The following is a 19,736-nucleotide window of genomic DNA, read 5'->3' on the forward strand; positions in this document are numbered from 1 at the left end:
GGCTCATTATCTAGTATGAATATCTTTATTTAGAGGGAGCTGGGTGAAGATAATTTCTTTCAGAACAGAGTTTTAAGCAGTCCTTGTTTCCCGCCGTCACTCTTTTAATAATAATATTTGGAATCATTCACTGAATGTGTATTCTAGTTATATTTTGCTTTGTAAAATATTTTGTGTACTTTTAAAAGTATCTAAATTCCATCTTTTCAGTCTTTTAATCTTCTTATATGTTTGTCAGTGAGCTAAAATAAATCAATTTTTATATAATATAACCTTTAGAAATAATTATAACTATTTTGTATAATACCTGCATTATTTTATTGTTATACAAGTTTAATTTATATATAAATGATTATTCTGGAAGGATAGAATTAAAGGAGAGAAAAAGCCCAAACCATAAGTTTAATGTTTCCCTTTCCTCTCTGTTAATTTTTCTCAAAGTGTTAGGTACCAGAAGTTCTGAAAAAGTCTCTGTAAAACCAGCTCAGCAATTCATTACTTACAGAAACATTGTGATGTATAGTTAATGCTTAATATCCCACAATGAAAATATCATGTAACCTTTAATTAACCATGACATTAGATTAAGTTGTAAATCATGAAATAAAATCATGAATTGAGTTATTAGCATTATTCCTTGTCAGATGCATATTTGACAAACAGTTATTCTAAAAATGTAATCATGGCAAAAGATGAACAAATTGAAACATCAATTTATATACACGTTTTTGATCAGTTATTAAGTAAAGGACCATAAAAATAAAGATATATACATATATAAACATAAAGATGTTTTGTTAGAAACATGTATTTTAGAGAATAAGAAATACATTATTTACTATTCTCTACTAGTTGCCCACTGTATGAAAATAAACGTTTTCATTTTTTTTTCCCTAGATGAGGGAAGCAGATGAGGGCACAGGATCTGGAGATGGGCCAGTAAAGTCAGTACGCAAAAGAAGAGTACGAAAGGAGTAACCTGTATTCAAGTATTTTTAATTCCTAAGAGAAAGAGTTGGCATTCTCAAGTGAACTAGACTCAATCTGCACATCCTGTTTCTACTATCTAGCAATGATATTCTTCCAGACATTTATTTTAATCTTATTTTTCAGAAAAAAAAAAAACTTTGAAGTTAACCTGGTCTTTGAATTTAGAATAAAAGAAAAGTGGCACATTACATGTCAAATTTTAAGAGATTAATAGCATTAGAAGTTACACAGTTTTAATAGTTTGGAGAAAGTTTTGGTTTCTACAGAGCAAAATAATATGCAGCAACTTCACTGCTATTGGAAGAATCAGTTATTGGAATTTCCCCTTAAACGGCTATACTACAGTATAACTGGTAGTTCCACAGTATACATAAGAGTGAGTTCTGTTGTACAGAGCTAAATGCAATAAAGTTTCTGTATGGTTGTTTGTTTCTATCAACAATTGAAAGTGTTGTATGTGACCCACATTTACCTCCTTTGTGTCAAATTATAGTTATGGTCCATTGTTCACGTAAATTATAGAGTCCTTTAAAGAGGTGCTTTGTTGACAGACAAATCAACAAAACTGAAATGTCTATGTGTCATTCATAGAATCACTGGTCAATAGTGCAGCATACTTATATTTGAATACAGAGATAAGAGGTTTATCAAAACGAAATGGTGTACAGATTTTTTTGAAGCTGTTACAGTTGTTTTATGCCAGAATGGCTTACTCTGTTTACAAGATTGCTTATGCCTACATTGCTCTTGAAAATAACATTTAAATATTTTTTCTTCTTTAAATGATACCATCTTTAATAGGTAAATTATTATTGGGGAGTCTTTCTTTTATCTGATCATTAAGAGATTGTAATGGCTAATAGATATCAATCATCATGCTTTGTATTTTTATCTTTTTTCTGACAAAGTCAAATCTATCTTCTGACAAATTCAAATCTATTGTCTCATCTAGCTTCAAAGCTGCCTCTATGGTAGACTATTGCTCCTCTTTTTAAAACACAGTTGACCCTTTAACAACAGAGGTTTGAACTGCGTGGGTCCACTTATACACAGATTTTGTTTTCAATTAATTCTGTAGAACTACACGGTATGTTGAATCCTCTGATGCAGAATCTGCAGATAAGGATGGTCAACTATGGGACTTGAGCATCTGTGGATTTTGGTATCTGCCACGCGTCCTGGAACCAATCCCCCATGGATACCAAGGAACGACTGTAGGTACCAAAAGTCACAGAAGTACATTATAGTAGAGCTGTATTATTCCATTTAACATATTTAAGAATTTTTCATGTTTGGGTGACAGACCCTTTGGAAGGTGATCTAAATCTTTGAGACCATGGAGCTACTTTAATACCAACTATCTAGAGAACGCTATACCAGTTGGGTAATATTTTGGATTCCTTCATGGACATATACATCCCATCCTTGGGTAAGCCCGCCTCCTGTACATGCCCCTCCCCAGTAGTACATTTAAAGCTTATATATAAGGAAAAGGAGCCTCTAGCTTCTCCTCTGACATAAAGGAAGCCAAACACAGCCAGTATAGCCACTATTCACTCCTTATTTCAGGGAGTGAACTGAAAATGAAAATAAGTGCTTTATTCCATTGCTGTGTTCTGAACTTTCCATAAATTGGTGGTGGACAATCTTAATATGTAGTTAACCATACTTTGTATTTATTTAATACTGACTAAACTTAACGCATCTTGCAAGGACTCCCTTTCTTGCTTTGTATTTGGAATGTCCAAGTGAACTAGATATACTGAATGATTCTAGATGAGATTGTTTCTGAAAGTAAATTACTACTTCATGAGATAAATCCTTTCTTAACTTTATGGAAAACTTCTTGCCGAAAAGTGTCTTATATATGATCATTTTTTTCTAAAGATTATTAAAGCTGTTTTTACTTTCTTGGTTGCAGATTAATTTTAACTTTCACATTTGGTTCAACTCCATGAGCTTGTAGTGGTAAAATCTGAGCAACCAGTTTTTGCCAGTTCACTGCTCCTTCCTGTGGATGTACCATGCCTGATAGTTTTAAATTTGTGTATTAGATCCATGCAGTAGACAAAGCATAGAGTCTTCTTTAATAACGAAATGGCTTTTTCCTTTTACCACCGTAATGTGACTTTATTGTTTAAAACGATTTAAGTTTTATCCTTTCCTCTAATAAAGGAGAAAAATAAATGTATTTTGCCCTTTATTTCAGTTGGCCTTTTTAGAGGCTTTTTAACTTGACCAGGCTAAAGTAACTTCCTTTTCCTTGAACACTTTTTTAAGGTAACCTTGCTTCCATTGGTCATTCCTCTAGGAAGATACATACTACTAGAACTAGGAGCCTTTTTAAAGTGTCAGTCTACATTTGCAAAACACAGAGGATAAACCTGCTTACGTGTTAAAATTAACCACTAGCTATGAATATAATGTACCTTGGAAATTTAGAATACTAATTTAGAAAACTAATAGTTTTCAGGGAAAACTATTTAGAATAGTTAAAACATAAATATATTACACTCTAGGTACCTATGAAGCTTTTTTGTTCTCTTTTCAATTGTGGTTCTGTTTTTAACTTCAGCAGGATTTAAAGATGAAATATCATATGGTTAATATTGGAATAACTACTTAAATCTCATGTAAAGGATTTATTTAAACATAATAGTAGCATTTTCTACATAAATTCTAATAATCTCTTTCCAAATTATAGCTCCCATTCCATAGTATGACAGCTGTGAGGAGTTAAGGAAATAAAATTATCCCTAATCCGACAGGTCAGATGAAGCAGGTTGATGGGAGAGAAAATGTATTTTTGAATGCATTTGAAGTTTGTAGAGATCCAAATACGTGGAAAAGCAATGGTAATTTTAGAGAAAATGGGCAACAGGATAATTTTTTTTAAATGATCTTTTAACACCTAACATAGTATCTTACCACATATTTTGTGTTTCTTAAATGAATAGAGTTTTACGTCTTTTGTAAAATTTTGGAGTAATTTCAAGTTTTAATTACTTAGACTAAACATTTGATAAGCCATCTATAGATAATAATAGAAAATTTAAAACAAGGCAAATACATTATACAATTGATTACAATGTATTACTTTAGCTTCTGTCATCACTCCTCAATACCCCTTCCATTATATGGTAAATTAGGTCCTAAAGCCAACATAAAGTCCGTGTTATAGTAAATATCTTCAAATACCATTAATCTCTATGATTTAAGTGAAATAGACTGTAGCTTGCTTTTAGGATGGAGTACCTAGAGGCAATTAAGTCATTCTTCCAATTATTAACCTTTCATTTAGTCACATTCTCTGTTCTTTCACGATGTACAAGTGGTCTCACCAACTAAGTAATACCTGGTCTTTGCTGGCAATTTTGATTATATCAGCATTGAAGAAATATCTGATGACAACCACTAGAGGGTGTTAACTCAAGATAGGGAAAAACAAAATTATTGGGGAAAGTAAAGAAAGACTGCATTCTAAAGAATTAAGATCAGTTTTGCTTTGTTTCGGACCATAAAAGTAATGCTAGAATATATAATTCACCTTTCACTTCTCGTTTGGAGAAAGGACTTGATCAGGAATATAAATATGACATCATAAACTGGTTGGAACTGCATGCTTGGATGATTTTGGTTATTTCTCCACAAATTTATTGTTACACGTACAATTCCAAATTCCAAAAATCTCTGTAAATCTGAAGTTTTTCATGTTTGACATCAAAACTCATTTGGCAGCCAAACCTGACCTCCCTGACAGGCTATCTGTAGTCTTTACTTACGTAACTTAGTATTAAATTCATATATTTCGCTACAAAAATATTAATGTATTTGATTCCAAGTACTGAAAGTATTCCAAGTATGAAATGAAAAATTCCGAATTCTGAAATATCTGGTCCCAACAGTTCCAGATAAGGGATTGTGAGCTGTATTAACTTGCTATAAGTAAAGTCCAAAGTGAATATAAAGAGGACAAATTTTGGATGGAATACTAGTGTTAGTATTGAGGGAAGTTCTACTGGGAGACCCTGAGGAAAAGCGGGGTCATCATTCCATCCTGCCAGTCATCATTCCACCAGCATTTAGAGCTAGGAAGTATCACTATTAAAAATGTCTTCTGACACTGGTTAAAACAATAAGGAAGACTTTGTTTAGGACTATCGCAATAGGGCCAAGACGATCACCATAGGGGAGAGAGAATGGGCTTAACTCCAGATACAGTGAAGACAGCTGGGGATTTATAGTCGTTGAGCAGAGTGGGTCGGGGGAGGGTTGGTGGATGGAAAATTCCTAAGAGGAGACATCGAGGGTAGAAGGGTGCTTGCCATGCCGATTTAACAGGATTCTTGCTGAAGGCAGGCATGGTGATCAGATTCACTTAGCAGGATTTTTACTAAAACTGGACTAGGCAGGCTGAAGACAGGGCCTAAGATGAGGCCTAGACAAAGAGGGCTCAGAAGAACCTGGTTAAAGTTTGGTCAAGGAGAGAGTCTTGATCAGAAGCTAGGCACAGTCCCTGTGCACATTGTTTACCACCTGTATTTCTTTTTTTTTTTTTTACCACCTGTATTTCTAATATAGAAATGACATCCTGAAGATATTGCCATAATGAAAACAGAATATATAGCACTGGTTTACCATTCATATGACGAGCAGGTGGGGCATGTATTTCAGGTAACATTTTGTCACTTGAGTTAACAGCTGTAGGACAGCAGTTGGATAAGCCAAAATGTGAAATGAATTGGCTGTTCCTTGATGCTTTTAGCAAGGTATCGCAGGAAGGAACTTACCAGTGTCCAAGCAGAGATGGAAGGGAATAGAGAAGGATCACACATATTAGGTACCTCACAAGATTAGAAAAACTAATTGCTTCTGTACCCTGAATAGCAGAAAAGGTTCAAAATGGTTTTATTTTTGAGGTGTGGGAGGTAGAAGGGGAAGGCCAGTTAAGACTTCCCTTCCAAGTGTTAAGGCAATCAAAGGGACCCAGCCCTGCTGTGACACCTGGGTGTTGCAGTCCCAGTGCAGTCTTATTTTCAGTTGGTTTCAAAGTAGCCTCCATTAAAGAGAGGCAGGGTCCTGTGAGGAAGGAAAGCAAGCAAACTTTTGAGAATTTGGTCTAGAAAAGAGCTTAATTGTGATTCCTAGCCTATGGAACTGAAGCATATCGACAACAAGGTTGTTTTTGAGGGAATTGTACAGCCCAAGAAACGTGAGCTTGGCCTACAAACGATGGGCAGCAGACTCACACCAGCGCGAATTGGACTGCTTTCACAACTCCCGTGAGGGGAATGGACAAGGAATAACTTTCCAGTTGGGGGAAGCCATGGAGAGCAATGGGTAAGGGAAGTCCCTTGCCAGAGATTACAGTCAGGGTCTAATCAAGGAACTTCGTCCACTATCAGAGACAGGATCTTCACAGGGTCTCTCTCTCAGAAGTATTCCACAACTGCTTTGATGTGTTTCCCTTTATTCCGTTGTCCAAATTTCGAGTTTTTATTTAGGTATCCTATCCCCACTACACCATTATAAATGGGCAGAGCAAATAATCTGTCATCAGTTTAGAGGCGGTCAGACTATTAGGAGTCACATCTACAACTGACAGACCTTGACAGAGATCCTAGATTTTGAGCCGAGTCAGTAACTGGATGAGGAGAGGTTGAGTACATTGTGTGTATGGGAAGAAGGCTGGGCACAGATACTTAATAGCGAGAGAAGAGGGCTGTGGCTGAAGCTGCTGCCACTCATCCTCTGTCGGCTTCCATAATAAAGTCGTAGCTGGAATATGGCTTCCAGCCAGCAACTACATTTCTCAGCCACTCTGGCATCTAAATCCCCATGCCCTTGGGAATGTGAGAAGACATGAGCCATTTCCAGGCAGGCCCAACCCAAAAACCGTGCATGTGTACCCCATGCATTTTTCTGCAAATCAGAATGGTGATAACTAGTGTGACTTGGAAGCCACGGTTGAAAATGGCAGAGAAATCCTCAGCTCACAAAGCCTGTTTGTTAGTTTACAATGCTCACCTCAGAACCATTAGTTGGAAGAGAAACTTGTTTTTTTTACCACTGCATCTCGTTACAAGAGCTTAGCCTAACCTAAAAAATACAACCACCTTTCCCCTGGCAATCTTGGATCCTTTTCTTTGAATTCTTTGCTTTTATTTTTTAAATTAAGGTATAATATCCTATATTTGTTTTAATAAGAATAGTATCCCCAGACTTCCCTGGTGGTGCACTGGTTGAGAATCCACCTGCCAATGCAGGGGACATGGGTTCGAGCCCTGGTCCTGGAAGATCCCACATGCCGCGGAGAAACTAAGCCCATGCGCCACAGCTACAGAGCCTGCGCTCTAGAGCCTGCGAGCCACCACTACTGAAGCCTGCGTGCCTAGAGCCCGTGCTCCGCGACAAGAGAAGCCACCGCAATAAGCCCACGCACCGCAACGAAGAGTAGCCCCCACTCGCCGCAACTAGAGAAGGCCCACATGCAGCAACGAAGACCCAATGCAGCCAAAAATAATACAAATTAGTTAAAAAAAATAGTATTCCCTTAAACATCCAGTAACTGGTACTTAAGATATGCTACTTATCCTGTGGCTTTGAACAACCCCGATACACCACTGCACCGCTGTATATATCCCAGTTACTTACGCAACAATATCAAAACACATGCAATTTTTGAAACAGCTTTTTATTAAACAGCAAAGCATAATGGCAACACAGTTTTAAATGTTTAAAAATTAGGTCACAAAGGGATGCAAAATGTTTGCAGTATGACTATTATATATTCATACAGCTAAAGTCATCAAATCTTAACACCAATACAAACATTAAGATTATTCCATGATTAGCCTAAATTTAATAACCATAAACTATATTAGTGGATCTCTTTTCCTATTTAATATTTTAACATTACTTCTGATACTGATTTCTTTACCAAATGGAATGTACAAACTAAATTTTTAAAAAGTGTTAAATGACTAAAACTCTGCAAACCAGTAGTTGGGTTTACAGAAAATTCTGGGAGAAGTAGTGAGATAAAATACTGAGAAAGCATCAATTAGTATACATGTAAAACTCTCCCATTTTATTCATGATTCTGATACTTAATACAGTTTTTAAGGGACTTTGCAAAGTTGATCATCTGGGTACTGCAAATAAACCTGAGACCAAATTTTATTCTCTTCTAGGTATGGTTTATATAAGGTTAGCCAAACTTAATCCATTTTCTTATATATTCCCCCCCCGGCCCAAATCTAATCTGTGCCAGAGATAACACAAATCTGGAGTAAAACTGTTTGGAGTTGGTTACAAGTACTTACCAAGTATTGAATACTTCTCCTACCCTATTTCTATTTTTTCCTCAAAATTTTCTATTTCAAACACACACACAACCAGAGCTCATCTTTTCAGGTATCAAGTGGATTATTTTGTGCAAAGGAAGTTTTTAACAACAAATCTTCCCAATACGATAATTCAGTTTCAAAGAAAAATCTTCATCTTTATAGCCCCCGTTTTCAATTGATTAAACAGAAACCAACTATCCTATCTTATTACTAAATATAACAAATAAGCCCTAAACTGAGAAAATATCTTATTTTGGTTAAGTTTCAACAGAGTTCGGGCTACTCTCTTAGATGATTAACTACTGAAATTACTTTTTACAAATGTGAAACCAATTTTTTCCTTAGGGAAAGGAAAATGGGAAGAAAGCAAATGGAGAAGAGGCACACGATGGTGGACAGGGTATATAAAGCTGTGCATTCAGTACGTGATTTTGGTCACTTTGTCACAACACGGTGGTTATTTTCTTTTATCTCTAACTATGCCTATAATAAAAGACAATGCTAAACCTATAAATCAAAGCAAACTTGATATAACATTCATTTTCAAGTTTCATAAATATATGCATTTCTAATTATAAAGTCTCTACAATACCTTTGCACATTTTCATAGACTAACATAATACACAAACTCATGAAAGTCTTCTGTTATGCTCTTAATTTTGCTTAGGTCTGACATTATCTTCATAAATACTCAGTGAAGCCACAAACAAAAGTACTATAACTTTTGGAATCTATCCAAGTTTTAAAGAAAAAAAGATCAGCAGCAATTCCGTAAGACATAAGGGATATCAATCCCTTATTTTCTTTTGCTTTTTGTGTCAGTTGTTTGAAAAACACTAGAAGCTGACATGAGGTTTTCTATATATTGTCCAAGAACTTGGTTTTCTGATTTTAGCTTCAGATTTTCTTCCTTAACTGCATCTACTCTTGCAGAGAGATCTATATGAAAAATAAAAAAGCACATTGTCAATAAAATGATGGCAATGACTCCGTGTTATAAAATGGTTATTAAGATTCATTCTTAAAAGAAATACAATCCTTAAATTTTCTGTTTTTAAACTCAGACTACTTTAGAAGTTAAGGTAAAGAAAGTAAACTGAGTGCAAATCAATAGCCAAAATCCCTAAAAAGAGATTTCACATTAGGCTAAATGTTATTCTTTGTTATTCTTTAACAGCATTTTTGTTAAGTAGTTAACTCTTAAAATGGTTATTTAAAAAAACACTGTTTTTAAAATGTGAATTTTGGTTCATATCATCATAAAACCATAATGTCTTTACTAGTAATATTTAAGACAGTGTAGGTGAACATAACTGAATTCACATACTGGATATAGGCAGTCAGTTTCCAAGCAATTGATCGTTTTGTATTTTTACATTAGCAAGAAATTCAAAAGAGCAGGTCTTGATGATTAAAAAAAGAAGATACCACACCTCAGTCATTCAGCAACTAAGTTACTGAGGTGCCTTCTAAGAGACAGGCACTGTTCTAGAGGCAACAGTAACAAAAAAGGTCCCTTGCCATTTACCAGCTGACATTCTAATGGGGCTTAGGGTGGGTGGGGGTCAGGAGAAAAAGCAAGAAGGTAAGGGTCACAGGAAGCCAAGGGCGGTTGTCCTGTGATACAGTATAGTCAGGGATAGCTATTTTGATTAAGGACATTTCGCTAGAGACCTAAAGGAAGTAAGGGAACGAGCCACAGAGATATGCAAATGACTAAGGGAAAAGATTCAAGCACAGGGGAACAGCAACTGCTAAGACCCTGAGGAGAAGCTTGCTGAAAGAACAGCAAGGAGGTTGAAGTGTCCTAGTCAGGGAATGTGACAGGACTGAAAGGTAAAAGGGAAGTGAGAGACTTACAGAGAGGAACCTGGCTTCCATTAACTGTGAGATGGGAAGCCACTGGAATGACATGATCTGCTCAACCTGTTTTCAGAAAAAACCACCACCACCTCTTAATTTCGTTGAAAACCAAAAGATGTTTCACTGGTGGAATTAATTTTATGCAAGACATTTAGAAAATGGAAAAACTCAGATCAGTTCCCTTATAATCCCTGAGGCTAATACACTGATTTTACACTCAAATAAGCTTTATTAAAGTGGACTTAGTAACACAACGCAGGGACTTAAACGGGGCTCATTATGTTAGACCTTAAAGAGGGAAGCATAAGAACACTATTTGACCTCCTTATTGAAACGTATCTGTTCTTTGAAATTACCAGCCAAAGCTACAGGCAGGAGAGGAAAAAAAACAAAGTAGACTTTGAAATTTATACTTTTAAAAACTGCACAGTAACAAACAAAATTTAGCAATTTGCTTACAATTACAATTTCAATTACCTGGATGTTAGTCAAGATAAATACAAAATGCAAGCTAACCTTCAAGGGTGTGTTGGAGTTCCAACACTTGATTAATAAGTCGTGTTTTCTCCTCCAGTTCCACCTGATTTTCAGCATCAACTGCTGTAATGAAAAGGTTCAGATTTACTATTAATATTAGCTACCATTTGTGTAGTATAGCACTTAAAAGATCTGCAAAATGGTTTATATTCATTCTTACTTGACTTATACAAGAGCCCTGTAAAATAAAAGGTTATATCCCACATGGCAGATGAGGACACCAAGGTGAAGGTAAAATGTTTTGCCAACATCTCATAGTTAAAGAATGGAAGTTGCCTTAAATCTTTTCTAGAACTAGATGGGATTATAAATAAGTACACTGGCCAAGATCAAAGCCTTCTAAGTATTGATTCTCTGATCTTTCTGTTGCTTAATAAAGCAATGTATGCGCCACAAAACCAGGAACATACAAAAAGGAAAACGAAGAACATACCATCCATGTCAGCATTCATCATTTTCGGTAACAAACTTTTGGGCCTTGGATACAAAATTCTTGATGAATGGTCTGCAATGAGAAAAAGTTAGAAACACAGACACATAGAGTAATGAAATATAAGCTTGTTTTTCAAAAGAAAATTAAGTGACCCAGTAGGACCCTTTTCACATGCTTTACTAAGAATAAATACCCAGTGGGGAAATAAGCAAAGAATATTTACAGTTTACAAAGAGAAGTATTAAGTAAATAAGAGAAAATGTTGAGTTTCTTGGTACTCAAAGAAATGCATAATAAAATACCACTGTATATTTCGTAAAATATTTTTCTAAAACAAGATAATGATAAATGCTAGCGAAGTTATGGAAAAACTAACACAAAATATTGGACACAAATTTTAAACGTAATATTTTTGGAAAGTAGTACAGTAATAAACAAGATTCATAAAAACATTTAAATATTTTTTACAAAGTAATTTTACTCTTGGAAATTTAGCCTAAGAAAAATTAAGAAGGAAAAAAATTACATCTATAAAAATCTACTTCAACCTTATTTATAACCCAGTAAACTGGAAACAACATAAACTGTCCATTCAGAGCCTGGTTGATTATAGTTGCCATTTATAATGGAGCGGCTACTAAAAATAATTATGACTATAATAACATGAAAGAATGTTTATGCCATTGTATATTCACTGATGTAAATTATGTGAAAAATCTTTAGTATGGATAAAGAACACACAGCAAATTGAAAAAGCTCTTACATTAAGGATAATGGCAGCAAGGAAGACAAATCTCTCTAAAAATATTCTTCATTATTAAAACACTGTTTCATATATACAATTAACACTTTTTAAACATAAAATTCAAAAGAAAAATACTCATTATCTGAAACACTAATATGGGTTAAATGAAAAATATGTACTTGTCACCTCCTGATTATTAAAATAGATTAATTAGGATGTAAATGAGTAAATAAATATTAACATTTTCTTGTGTCCATAAAAGGCTCCAAAATATTAGAGCACTAAATCCTTGTGAAACATGTTCTGCTCTATTGCTAACATTCATTTCACATGCAATGTGCTCAAAATTTATTAAATAATGTACCAGATTATTACTGAAAACAGATTTGTTAACCAATCTAATTTACTCAGTGAAGCAACTTAGATCTTAGTCAATGTTGTTACTCTTTCTTCAAGTATTTATTGAGCACCTACTATACCCAAGGCATTGTTATGCCTCCATATGCTGAACAGTAGAACCCAAACCTACTGAACAAGGATGTCTACATACCAGAACTAGAATCACAATCAAAACAGTGATCAGTGTATTGTATATTCCCTCATGACACTTCAGATGCTGGCATGAACATGGCAATAGAATGCTCAGTGTACACATGTATAAACTGCCTCTCAAGTAAGAGATCACTCAGTCTAAAAAAGAAAGATATTAAACCTCCTTTACACATAGTTTTATTAAAGAAGTAACACTAAAAATAATGCTTAATACATCTACCCCAAGTCTTCCCACTTACACAGCATTAGCGCTACTCTCCCTGTTTTTTTTTTTGCGGTACGCGGGCCTCTCACTGTCGTGGTCTCTCCCGTTGCGGAGCACAGGCTCCGGACGCGCAGGCTCAGCGGCCATGGCTCATGGGCCCAGCCACTCCGCGGTATGTGGGATCCTCCCGGAACGGGGCGCGAACCCATGTCCCCTGCATCAGCAGGCGGACTCTCAACCACTGCGCCACCAGGGAAGCCCCTCCCTCGCTGGTTTTAATTATCAGGTTCTTTGTACTTCAGAAAAAGTTTTAGATAGGTAGATATAGTTGCATACACACACACACACACACACGCACACACAGATGACCCTTGAACAAGGGTTAGAACTATCCGGGTCCACTTACACTCAAATTTTTTTCAATAAATACTACTACAGAACTACACGACCTACAGTTGGTTCAATCTGCAGATGCGGAATTGCGTATATGGCAGGCTGGCTGTAAAGTTATATGTGGATTTTCAATCGTGCAGAGGGTCGGCACCCCTAACCATCGTTGTTCAAGGGTCAGCTGTATAAATATGTGTGTATATGTGTATATATATGTCTATACACACACACACACACAAATCCAAACAGATTATGAAATTTTTTTCAAAAATTCTTTAAGTCATTAAATGCTTTGGATAATAGTATTCGAAGACCACACTTCAAAAATTATTCTTCTCCATTCAATCAATGTGTCTTTATAATTGAAGAGGAAGAGTGCTAGCAGTGAAAACTTTATTTGGCCCCTCCCCGAGAGAAGATCACTTTCATACCACTTCAACTATTGATACTTGTCTGGGAGGGATGACAGAGGTAACAGCCAAAAGCAAAAGTAAGTGATCTTGGGAATACTCAGCAACAGCAGACTTCAACTTGGCTATCTTCCCTGCTACATGAGAGAAGTATTCCCCATTTTTTAAAAGTTTGCTTTATGCCACTTCACTTGTATAAAAGACCTACATTAGTACCTGTTTTGCTAAACAAAAGAAATCTGATGAGGATTTTCACTTTCGTGAAAAAAGGCAAAAAACAAAAATAGCATTCAGCGTTTGTTTTGCAGCAAGGTGTTACAAGAGGCAGCACTCACTCTGAGCAGTGACGCCAAGCTCCTTCCCTGAGAACTACACTCAGCATCTCAGCCTCAAGCCACCACAGCTTTGACCTGTGTCTGTGAGCATCCGTGTTTTATTTATTTTGTGCATCTGTTAGCAAGATGTGTCCTAAGATAATTGCTTCATCACTTTACGCCATTTCAGCTTACAAAAGGTAGGAATGCTCTACTTTCAGATAGTAGGGGGAAACCTGTATATTAAATCCTCCAGATTTCTAATATCCAGTCTTTTTAAGAATACACCTGAAACAGAATTCTCATGACAGCTGAGAAGAGTGATATGATACACCAGTCAAAGCAACAGATAATCACAAAATCAATGCACTCAACTTTGAAATCAGATCTAGTATAGGGATGGGTTATACTTCTTTTGCCCGTATTTTAGTCTAATACTAAAATTAAACCCAGAAGTCTTCCATAAATGCAAAGTGTTCCAGGCTGACCAATGTAGTAGGTAAGGAAAAAGAAGCCAGTTTCTGAAATTTTGGCCACATATAACCCAAACAATAGAAAATTACTCTTAGAAAAGCACATCCAGATTGGGGTGGAAGCAAGAGCACAAAAGCAGGGCGCAAGGACAGTGCTATAGGATATACCACATAACCCAAGACAGCACTACTCACATCATAGCCCATGTAAGATTGCCCTGAGGGCTGAACAGTGCAAAACCTGCCCAACTGTATATGGCAGCCGTGTGCAACACCAGAGTATCACTGGCTGCCTCTGCATGACAACAACAAAAAAACACAAGTAGCAATTTTTTCTTATTGTGATGTGATCAAATAGACCAGTCTCAAAACGCTACTCCTGTATATATTCTAAGTCTGTCAGGACATCCAGAGTTATAAACAGATTTATTTTATATATGGGATCAAAAGGTTTGTTGAGCTCTTTAAGTCAAAGTATTTTAGCCATGGATTTTACTTCCTTCAAAATAGGGTCAATCCTCAAACTTTGCAATGCCTACATTAGCACAGTACTACATCATAATATGCACTTGACACAAGATTGAATTTTTCAACTATAAAATTCTTCTTCTCAATCTATAGTTGCTATCATATCAATCCAATGCTGTGTCAGATGTGCTCTTAGGAGTTCATTTTCAACTCCTTCTGCTCCTGCACATAAATCCAAACCTGACATTAAAAGAGAGAGAACCCAGGGGCTTCCCTGGTGGCACAGTGGTTGAGAGTCCGCCTGCCGATGCAGGGGACACGGGTTCGTGACCCGGTCCGGGAAGATCCCACATGCCGCGGAGCGGCTGGGCCCGTGAGCCATGGCTGCTGAGCCTGCGCTCTGGAGCCTGTGCTCCGCAACGGGAGAGGCCACAACACTGAGAGGCCCGCGTACCGCAAAAAAAAAAAAAAAGAGAGAGAGAGAACCCAGACAAAAGTATCTCAAGTGTGGGAACACCGAAATAAATGTGGGGTGCTAAAGCTGATCTGTTTATCCAAAATCTGCCTTAGCTCTCTGCAATGGATATGACTGTCTGGGATTCCTCAACTCTGACCTAAGCCGAGGTCAGATCTCATAAAACTTTTCTCAAAAATCACAGTAAATTTTAGTGCCTATCTTCATCTAGCCTTGGTCAGTGGAAGAGAATCTAGAGTTATTCTGATAACTTAAGTCCAGGGAGCAAAAGTATGGAAAGAACAAGGATACAGAAATGTGGCAAGCATTAGTATCGACCCATTTTCCATGCCCTCACAGTCAACTGTGACCAAAGGCTATCATCTTACCAAGTACACCTCTACCTTCTTTTCTAGTATGCCCAACAGTACCATGACATGCTCTTCATAAAAGGCAGTTTAGCACAGTGATTAAGAACACGGATTTAGGTTACCTGGATTCAAATGCTAGCTCTCCTATTTATAAGCTCTGGAACCTCAGGTAAGATTAACATCTCAGCCTCAGTTTCCTCATCTGTAAAATGAGGTTAATAACAGTATGTACCTCATAGTTTTGTTGTGAGAACATTATGAGTTGATATATATAATGTGATTGCAACAACAGACAGTAGTTATTCAATAATGTTAGCTATTATCTTTTCTACCTTTTAGCTGTACTTCAGGCCACAAGAAGAATTTAAAAAAATTACCTGGTCCACTTGCCTCATTTTTACAACTAAGCCAAGGCCAAGATGATAATGGCCTACCTAAGACCACAGTAATACTTACATAGACAGAGCCAAGACTACATACAATGTCCCAGTCTAGTTTTTTCCACCACTCCATCACAGTATGCTCACGACAGAGACCTGAGATTTTGAGACTTTTCTGATATCCACCCAACCTAAACCTCTCAACTTTTCTGCATCTAAAACTGATTTTCATCATCTGTCATCTACTTACTAAAGGAACTAGCAAGACTACTAAACGTCACTGTACATTAATATACTAAATTCTTTACATATATTAGCTCATCAAATCAACAGGACATGGCACTTTACAAACGAGGACCCTGTATCTCAGAAAGGCTACATATCTTGCCTTAGAGTTCACAGCCGAAGTCTGTACCGAGAATCTGAACTCAGATCTAACTATAAAGTCCCTGCTTTTTCCATTATGCAATGGAAGGCACTTTAATATGACCCTAATCTAAATTTGCAAAACATTTTGCAACGCTTGATGTCAAATTTCTTTGCTATTTCTACTATCTAAAAAACTGAAGGTAAATTTCATTCACTGCAAGCTGCAACGACTTTCAACATGGCTTGTTCAAGTCCCTTCACATTCTGACTTGTTCTGGTTAAGTCCAATTTTAAATTCCACAAAATTAAGGGACTGTTTGGCCAAATATTTGACCAGAAATGAGATCCCCAGAGTGGCTAGCTATATTGAGTTTAATCAATGAATGAGTACAGGCACGGAATATATAGACAGAGCTTTGGATTCTCAGGTACAGTGTTGGGAACAGAGCACACCATCTGTCCTTAATATTATTACGTCATAGTACTGGAATCGATACACAACGAAAAGCCTGTCTTTCAGGAATGTCTGTTTCTCCTTTCCAACAATCCTAAGTCCCCAAACTTGTCCAGCAGGACCCCTGAAAGATGCCCATTGAGAAACTAACCCGGGAGCTACTTTCAGAGCCTGAAAAGATGTCGCCAGCCCTGGTTTCACCGCTCACTCGGCTCCCTCCCCGCCCCCGCGTCCTCTCCCCCGCCCCCGTCTCCGAGTTCTCCGCCGAGAAGCCGCGGGCTAGTCCAGGCGTGCCAGGTCCCAACCCACCCGAACGCCCCTCCCGCAGTCCCATTTCAGGGCGGACAGAGGCCTTAGCCTCAGGATCCGCGGGGAGAAGGCGGCAGGAAGTCCGCGCCACGGACCGCGGGCGGCCCTCCACAAAGGAACCTCTGCGCCCAACAACGAGAGGATGAGAAAAGAGGCTGCGCAGGAGTTCTGCGGGGAGCCAGGCCTCGGCCGCCCACCTAACGCCCAGGCCTTAGGACGCTCTTCCCGGGTCGCCGTACGCCGAGCCGCGTACATCCCGCCCCTCCCTCCAGGCTCTCGTCAGTACCGAGGCCGCAACTCCAGTCGCTCGGGGCCAGGCCCTCCGCGACCCATGACGGCCCTCACCTGCCGTTTGAGGCGCCGGCAGGAGGAGGGACCAGGAGGATACCTCAGGCCTGGACACTCGGACCAACTGCCACCGGCAACCCCGCCCTCTCCGCCCACAGAGCGTGCGCCGAGGCTGGAGTCCCGCCCCGGCCCGGCCCGTCGCCAGCCAATCCCCACTCAAGAAGGGACGCCTGCGCATTAGCTACACGACGCCCCAATCGTCCTACCTCAAACCCTCGGGATCCACCTTTTGCCATAACAAAAGGGCACTGGAATCCAATCAGGGTTGAGGTCGTTGTGGGCGGGTCCGGGAAGAGCAACAGCCAATGACAGTACAGAAGCTAAGCTGAGCGTGCGAAAGCCAGTCCGAGCGAGGCAGTTCCTCAGTCTCAGCCGGTCCGTGAAAATGGGGTCAAGAAATCCAGTGTGGAAAATTGTGGAAAATTCTGACAGCTGTCAGGAAGGAGGTTGGTAAAACCTGGAGGTTGGTAAAACCTAACACTGGGCGAGAGAGAAATCATTCAAATTCAAGAAAAGGACGTGTGTGGACATAACAGAGAAAGTACCCTGGTTCTTCAGTTCTAAAAGCAGACTTTTCCATATTTTTAATTTCCCAAATCGGAAGTCTCTTAAGTGTACGTCTAACGGACTGTTCCTCTCCTCATCTTCCCCAAACTATCTTAAAATCCATAATGCGCCGGACCGTTTAATAATATTTTAGAATTGAGAAAATACCTTAATACTACTTCAGTGTATAGCACTTTTGCTCACTTTATCCCATTTGATCCTCACAGCAACCCACAGAAAGAAGCTTAAGAGTAAATAAATTTCCTGCGCAAGGTCATAGACGCAGTGTGAAATGCTGTGTGCCAGGCTTTGGGATGTAATGTAATCAGGCTGGGTACCATTCACAGGTACCTAGCACTTGACACAAAGCAGCATGCTGGCTTTGAATATTATTGTTTCTGCTTTGGCACATACTCCTGAGTTGTAGAAATGAGTCATATGTCCACCTGTCTCTTGACTTTTTACTTCTAGCACAGTTTGCCAACATAGAGCCTTACTTTTTTTAAGGAATAGATAAGAATTTTTTCCGTTCAGTGTTTGAGATCTATACATTGGACTAGAACTAAGATACACACTATGAGGAAAATTTACTAGAATGCAATGCAGGAGCTAAATACATGAGAAATAAGAAAGATTGAACATAAATCTAACAGGAGTGTCAAAAAGAGAGACTAGAGAGAATGGGTGTGGTCAGTATTTAAAGAGTAATAAGTAAGAATTTTTCAGGGTTGTGGAGTATTTGAATTAGATTCAAGAAGCACTTATTCTTGAGCAGGATTAAAATAAGGAAGTCTATACCTGGACACATCGTGGTGAAACTGCAGAACACCAAAGACTAAGAGAACTATTAAATGCAGATTTTTTTTTCTAGAAGAACAGGTTTTGGGGGGGTTGTTTTTTCCTGTTAGTTTTAAATAGGGTAAAATATACATAAAAGAACTTACCATTTAAATAACCATTTTAAAGTGTGCAGTTCAGTAGTGTTAGGTATATTCTCATTGTTGTGCAGCCAATCCCCAGAACTCTTTTCATCTTGCAGAACTGAAATTTTATACCCATTAAACAACTCCCCATTCACCTCTACTGCCAGTCCCTGGCAACCACAACTCTTTCTGCTCTATCAATTTGACTATTTGAGGCACCTCATGTAAGTGGAATCATACAGTATTTGTCTTTTGTGACTAACTTAGCATAACATCCTCAAGGTTCATCCGTGTTGTAGCATGTGTTAGAATTTCTTCTTATTTAAGGCTGAATATTATTCCATTGTAAGTATATACCACATTTGGTTTATCTATTCATCCTTCAGTGGACACTTGAGTTGCGTTTAGCTATTATGAATGCAGCTATGAACGTGGTATGTGCAAATATCTCTGTGAGACTGCTTTCAGTTCTTTTGGGTATATATCCAGAATTGGAATTGCTAGATCATATGGTAATTCTGTTTTAAAAGCAACTTTTAAAAATGCGATATTAACACAAGAATAGACAGAAAGTTAGAAAAGCAAGTTCCTGTACCTGGAAGTTGGTATAAAATAAAGATGTCTGGTAAGGAAGAAATGTTGGTAAGGTTGTGGGAAAAACTATTACTCATTATTCTTGGTAGTAAAATTGGCACAGTAACTTTGTTAATTGGCTATATAAAAGACAAATTATGGTGGTTTTAGTGAAATTGGCTATTCGTATAAAAATATGAAATTAGATCCTGATCTCACACCAAAAATAAAATTAAATTCCAAATGAAGTAAATGTGAAATGTGAAAATACTCTAAACTT

General features: G+C 37.8%; 3 protein-coding genes across 7 annotated transcripts in view; 2 read left to right on the forward strand and 1 right to left on the reverse strand.

The window, feature by feature from the left end:
- The window catches only part of CLGN (calmegin), a 50,761-nt gene extending 42,063 nt beyond the window's left edge, over positions 1-8,698 (forward strand). For all 3 annotated transcript variants that reach the window (XM_067736811.1, XM_067736813.1, XM_067736814.1), the window contains one exon: positions 898-8,698. In XM_067736811.1, the coding sequence (XP_067592912.1) occupies positions 898-978 (81 nt within the window). In that variant the 3' untranslated portion in view covers positions 979-8,698. The remainder of the gene's footprint in view (positions 1-897) is intronic.
- SCOC (short coiled-coil protein) lies at positions 7,669-17,592 on the reverse strand. 3 transcript variants are annotated; one of them, XM_067736818.1, is made up of 5 exons: positions 17,412-17,521; positions 12,468-12,607; positions 11,173-11,244; positions 10,719-10,802; positions 7,669-9,278 (listed from the first exon to the last, which is right to left on the reverse strand). In XM_067736818.1, exons 3-5 carry the CDS (start codon positions 11,192-11,194, stop codon positions 9,136-9,138), a joined length of 249 nt encoding a protein of 82 aa, XP_067592919.1. In that variant the 5' UTR covers positions 11,195-11,244; positions 12,468-12,607; positions 17,412-17,521; the 3' UTR covers positions 7,669-9,135. The 3 variants fall into 3 exon arrangements, with proteins under 3 accessions (XP_067592919.1, XP_067592918.1, XP_067592917.1); XM_067736817.1 differs by lacking the exon at positions 12,468-12,607 and adding an exon at positions 15,677-15,756 and having other exon boundaries at positions 17,412-17,490; XM_067736816.1 differs by lacking the exon at positions 12,468-12,607 and having other exon boundaries at positions 17,412-17,592.
- Positions 17,593-17,738: 146 nt separating this feature from the next.
- MAML3 (mastermind like transcriptional coactivator 3) overlaps positions 17,739-19,736 on the forward strand; it is a 636,110-nt gene continuing 634,112 nt past the window's right edge. The window contains exon 1 of the mRNA XM_067736821.1: positions 17,739-17,860. The gene's annotated coding sequence lies outside the window, so the exon portion shown is untranslated. The remainder of the gene's footprint in view (positions 17,861-19,736) is intronic.

The sequence above is a fragment of the Pseudorca crassidens genome, chromosome 4 (assembly GCF_039906515.1).
Source record: "Pseudorca crassidens isolate mPseCra1 chromosome 4, mPseCra1.hap1, whole genome shotgun sequence".
Lineage (NCBI taxonomy): Eukaryota > Metazoa > Chordata > Mammalia > Artiodactyla > Delphinidae > Pseudorca > Pseudorca crassidens.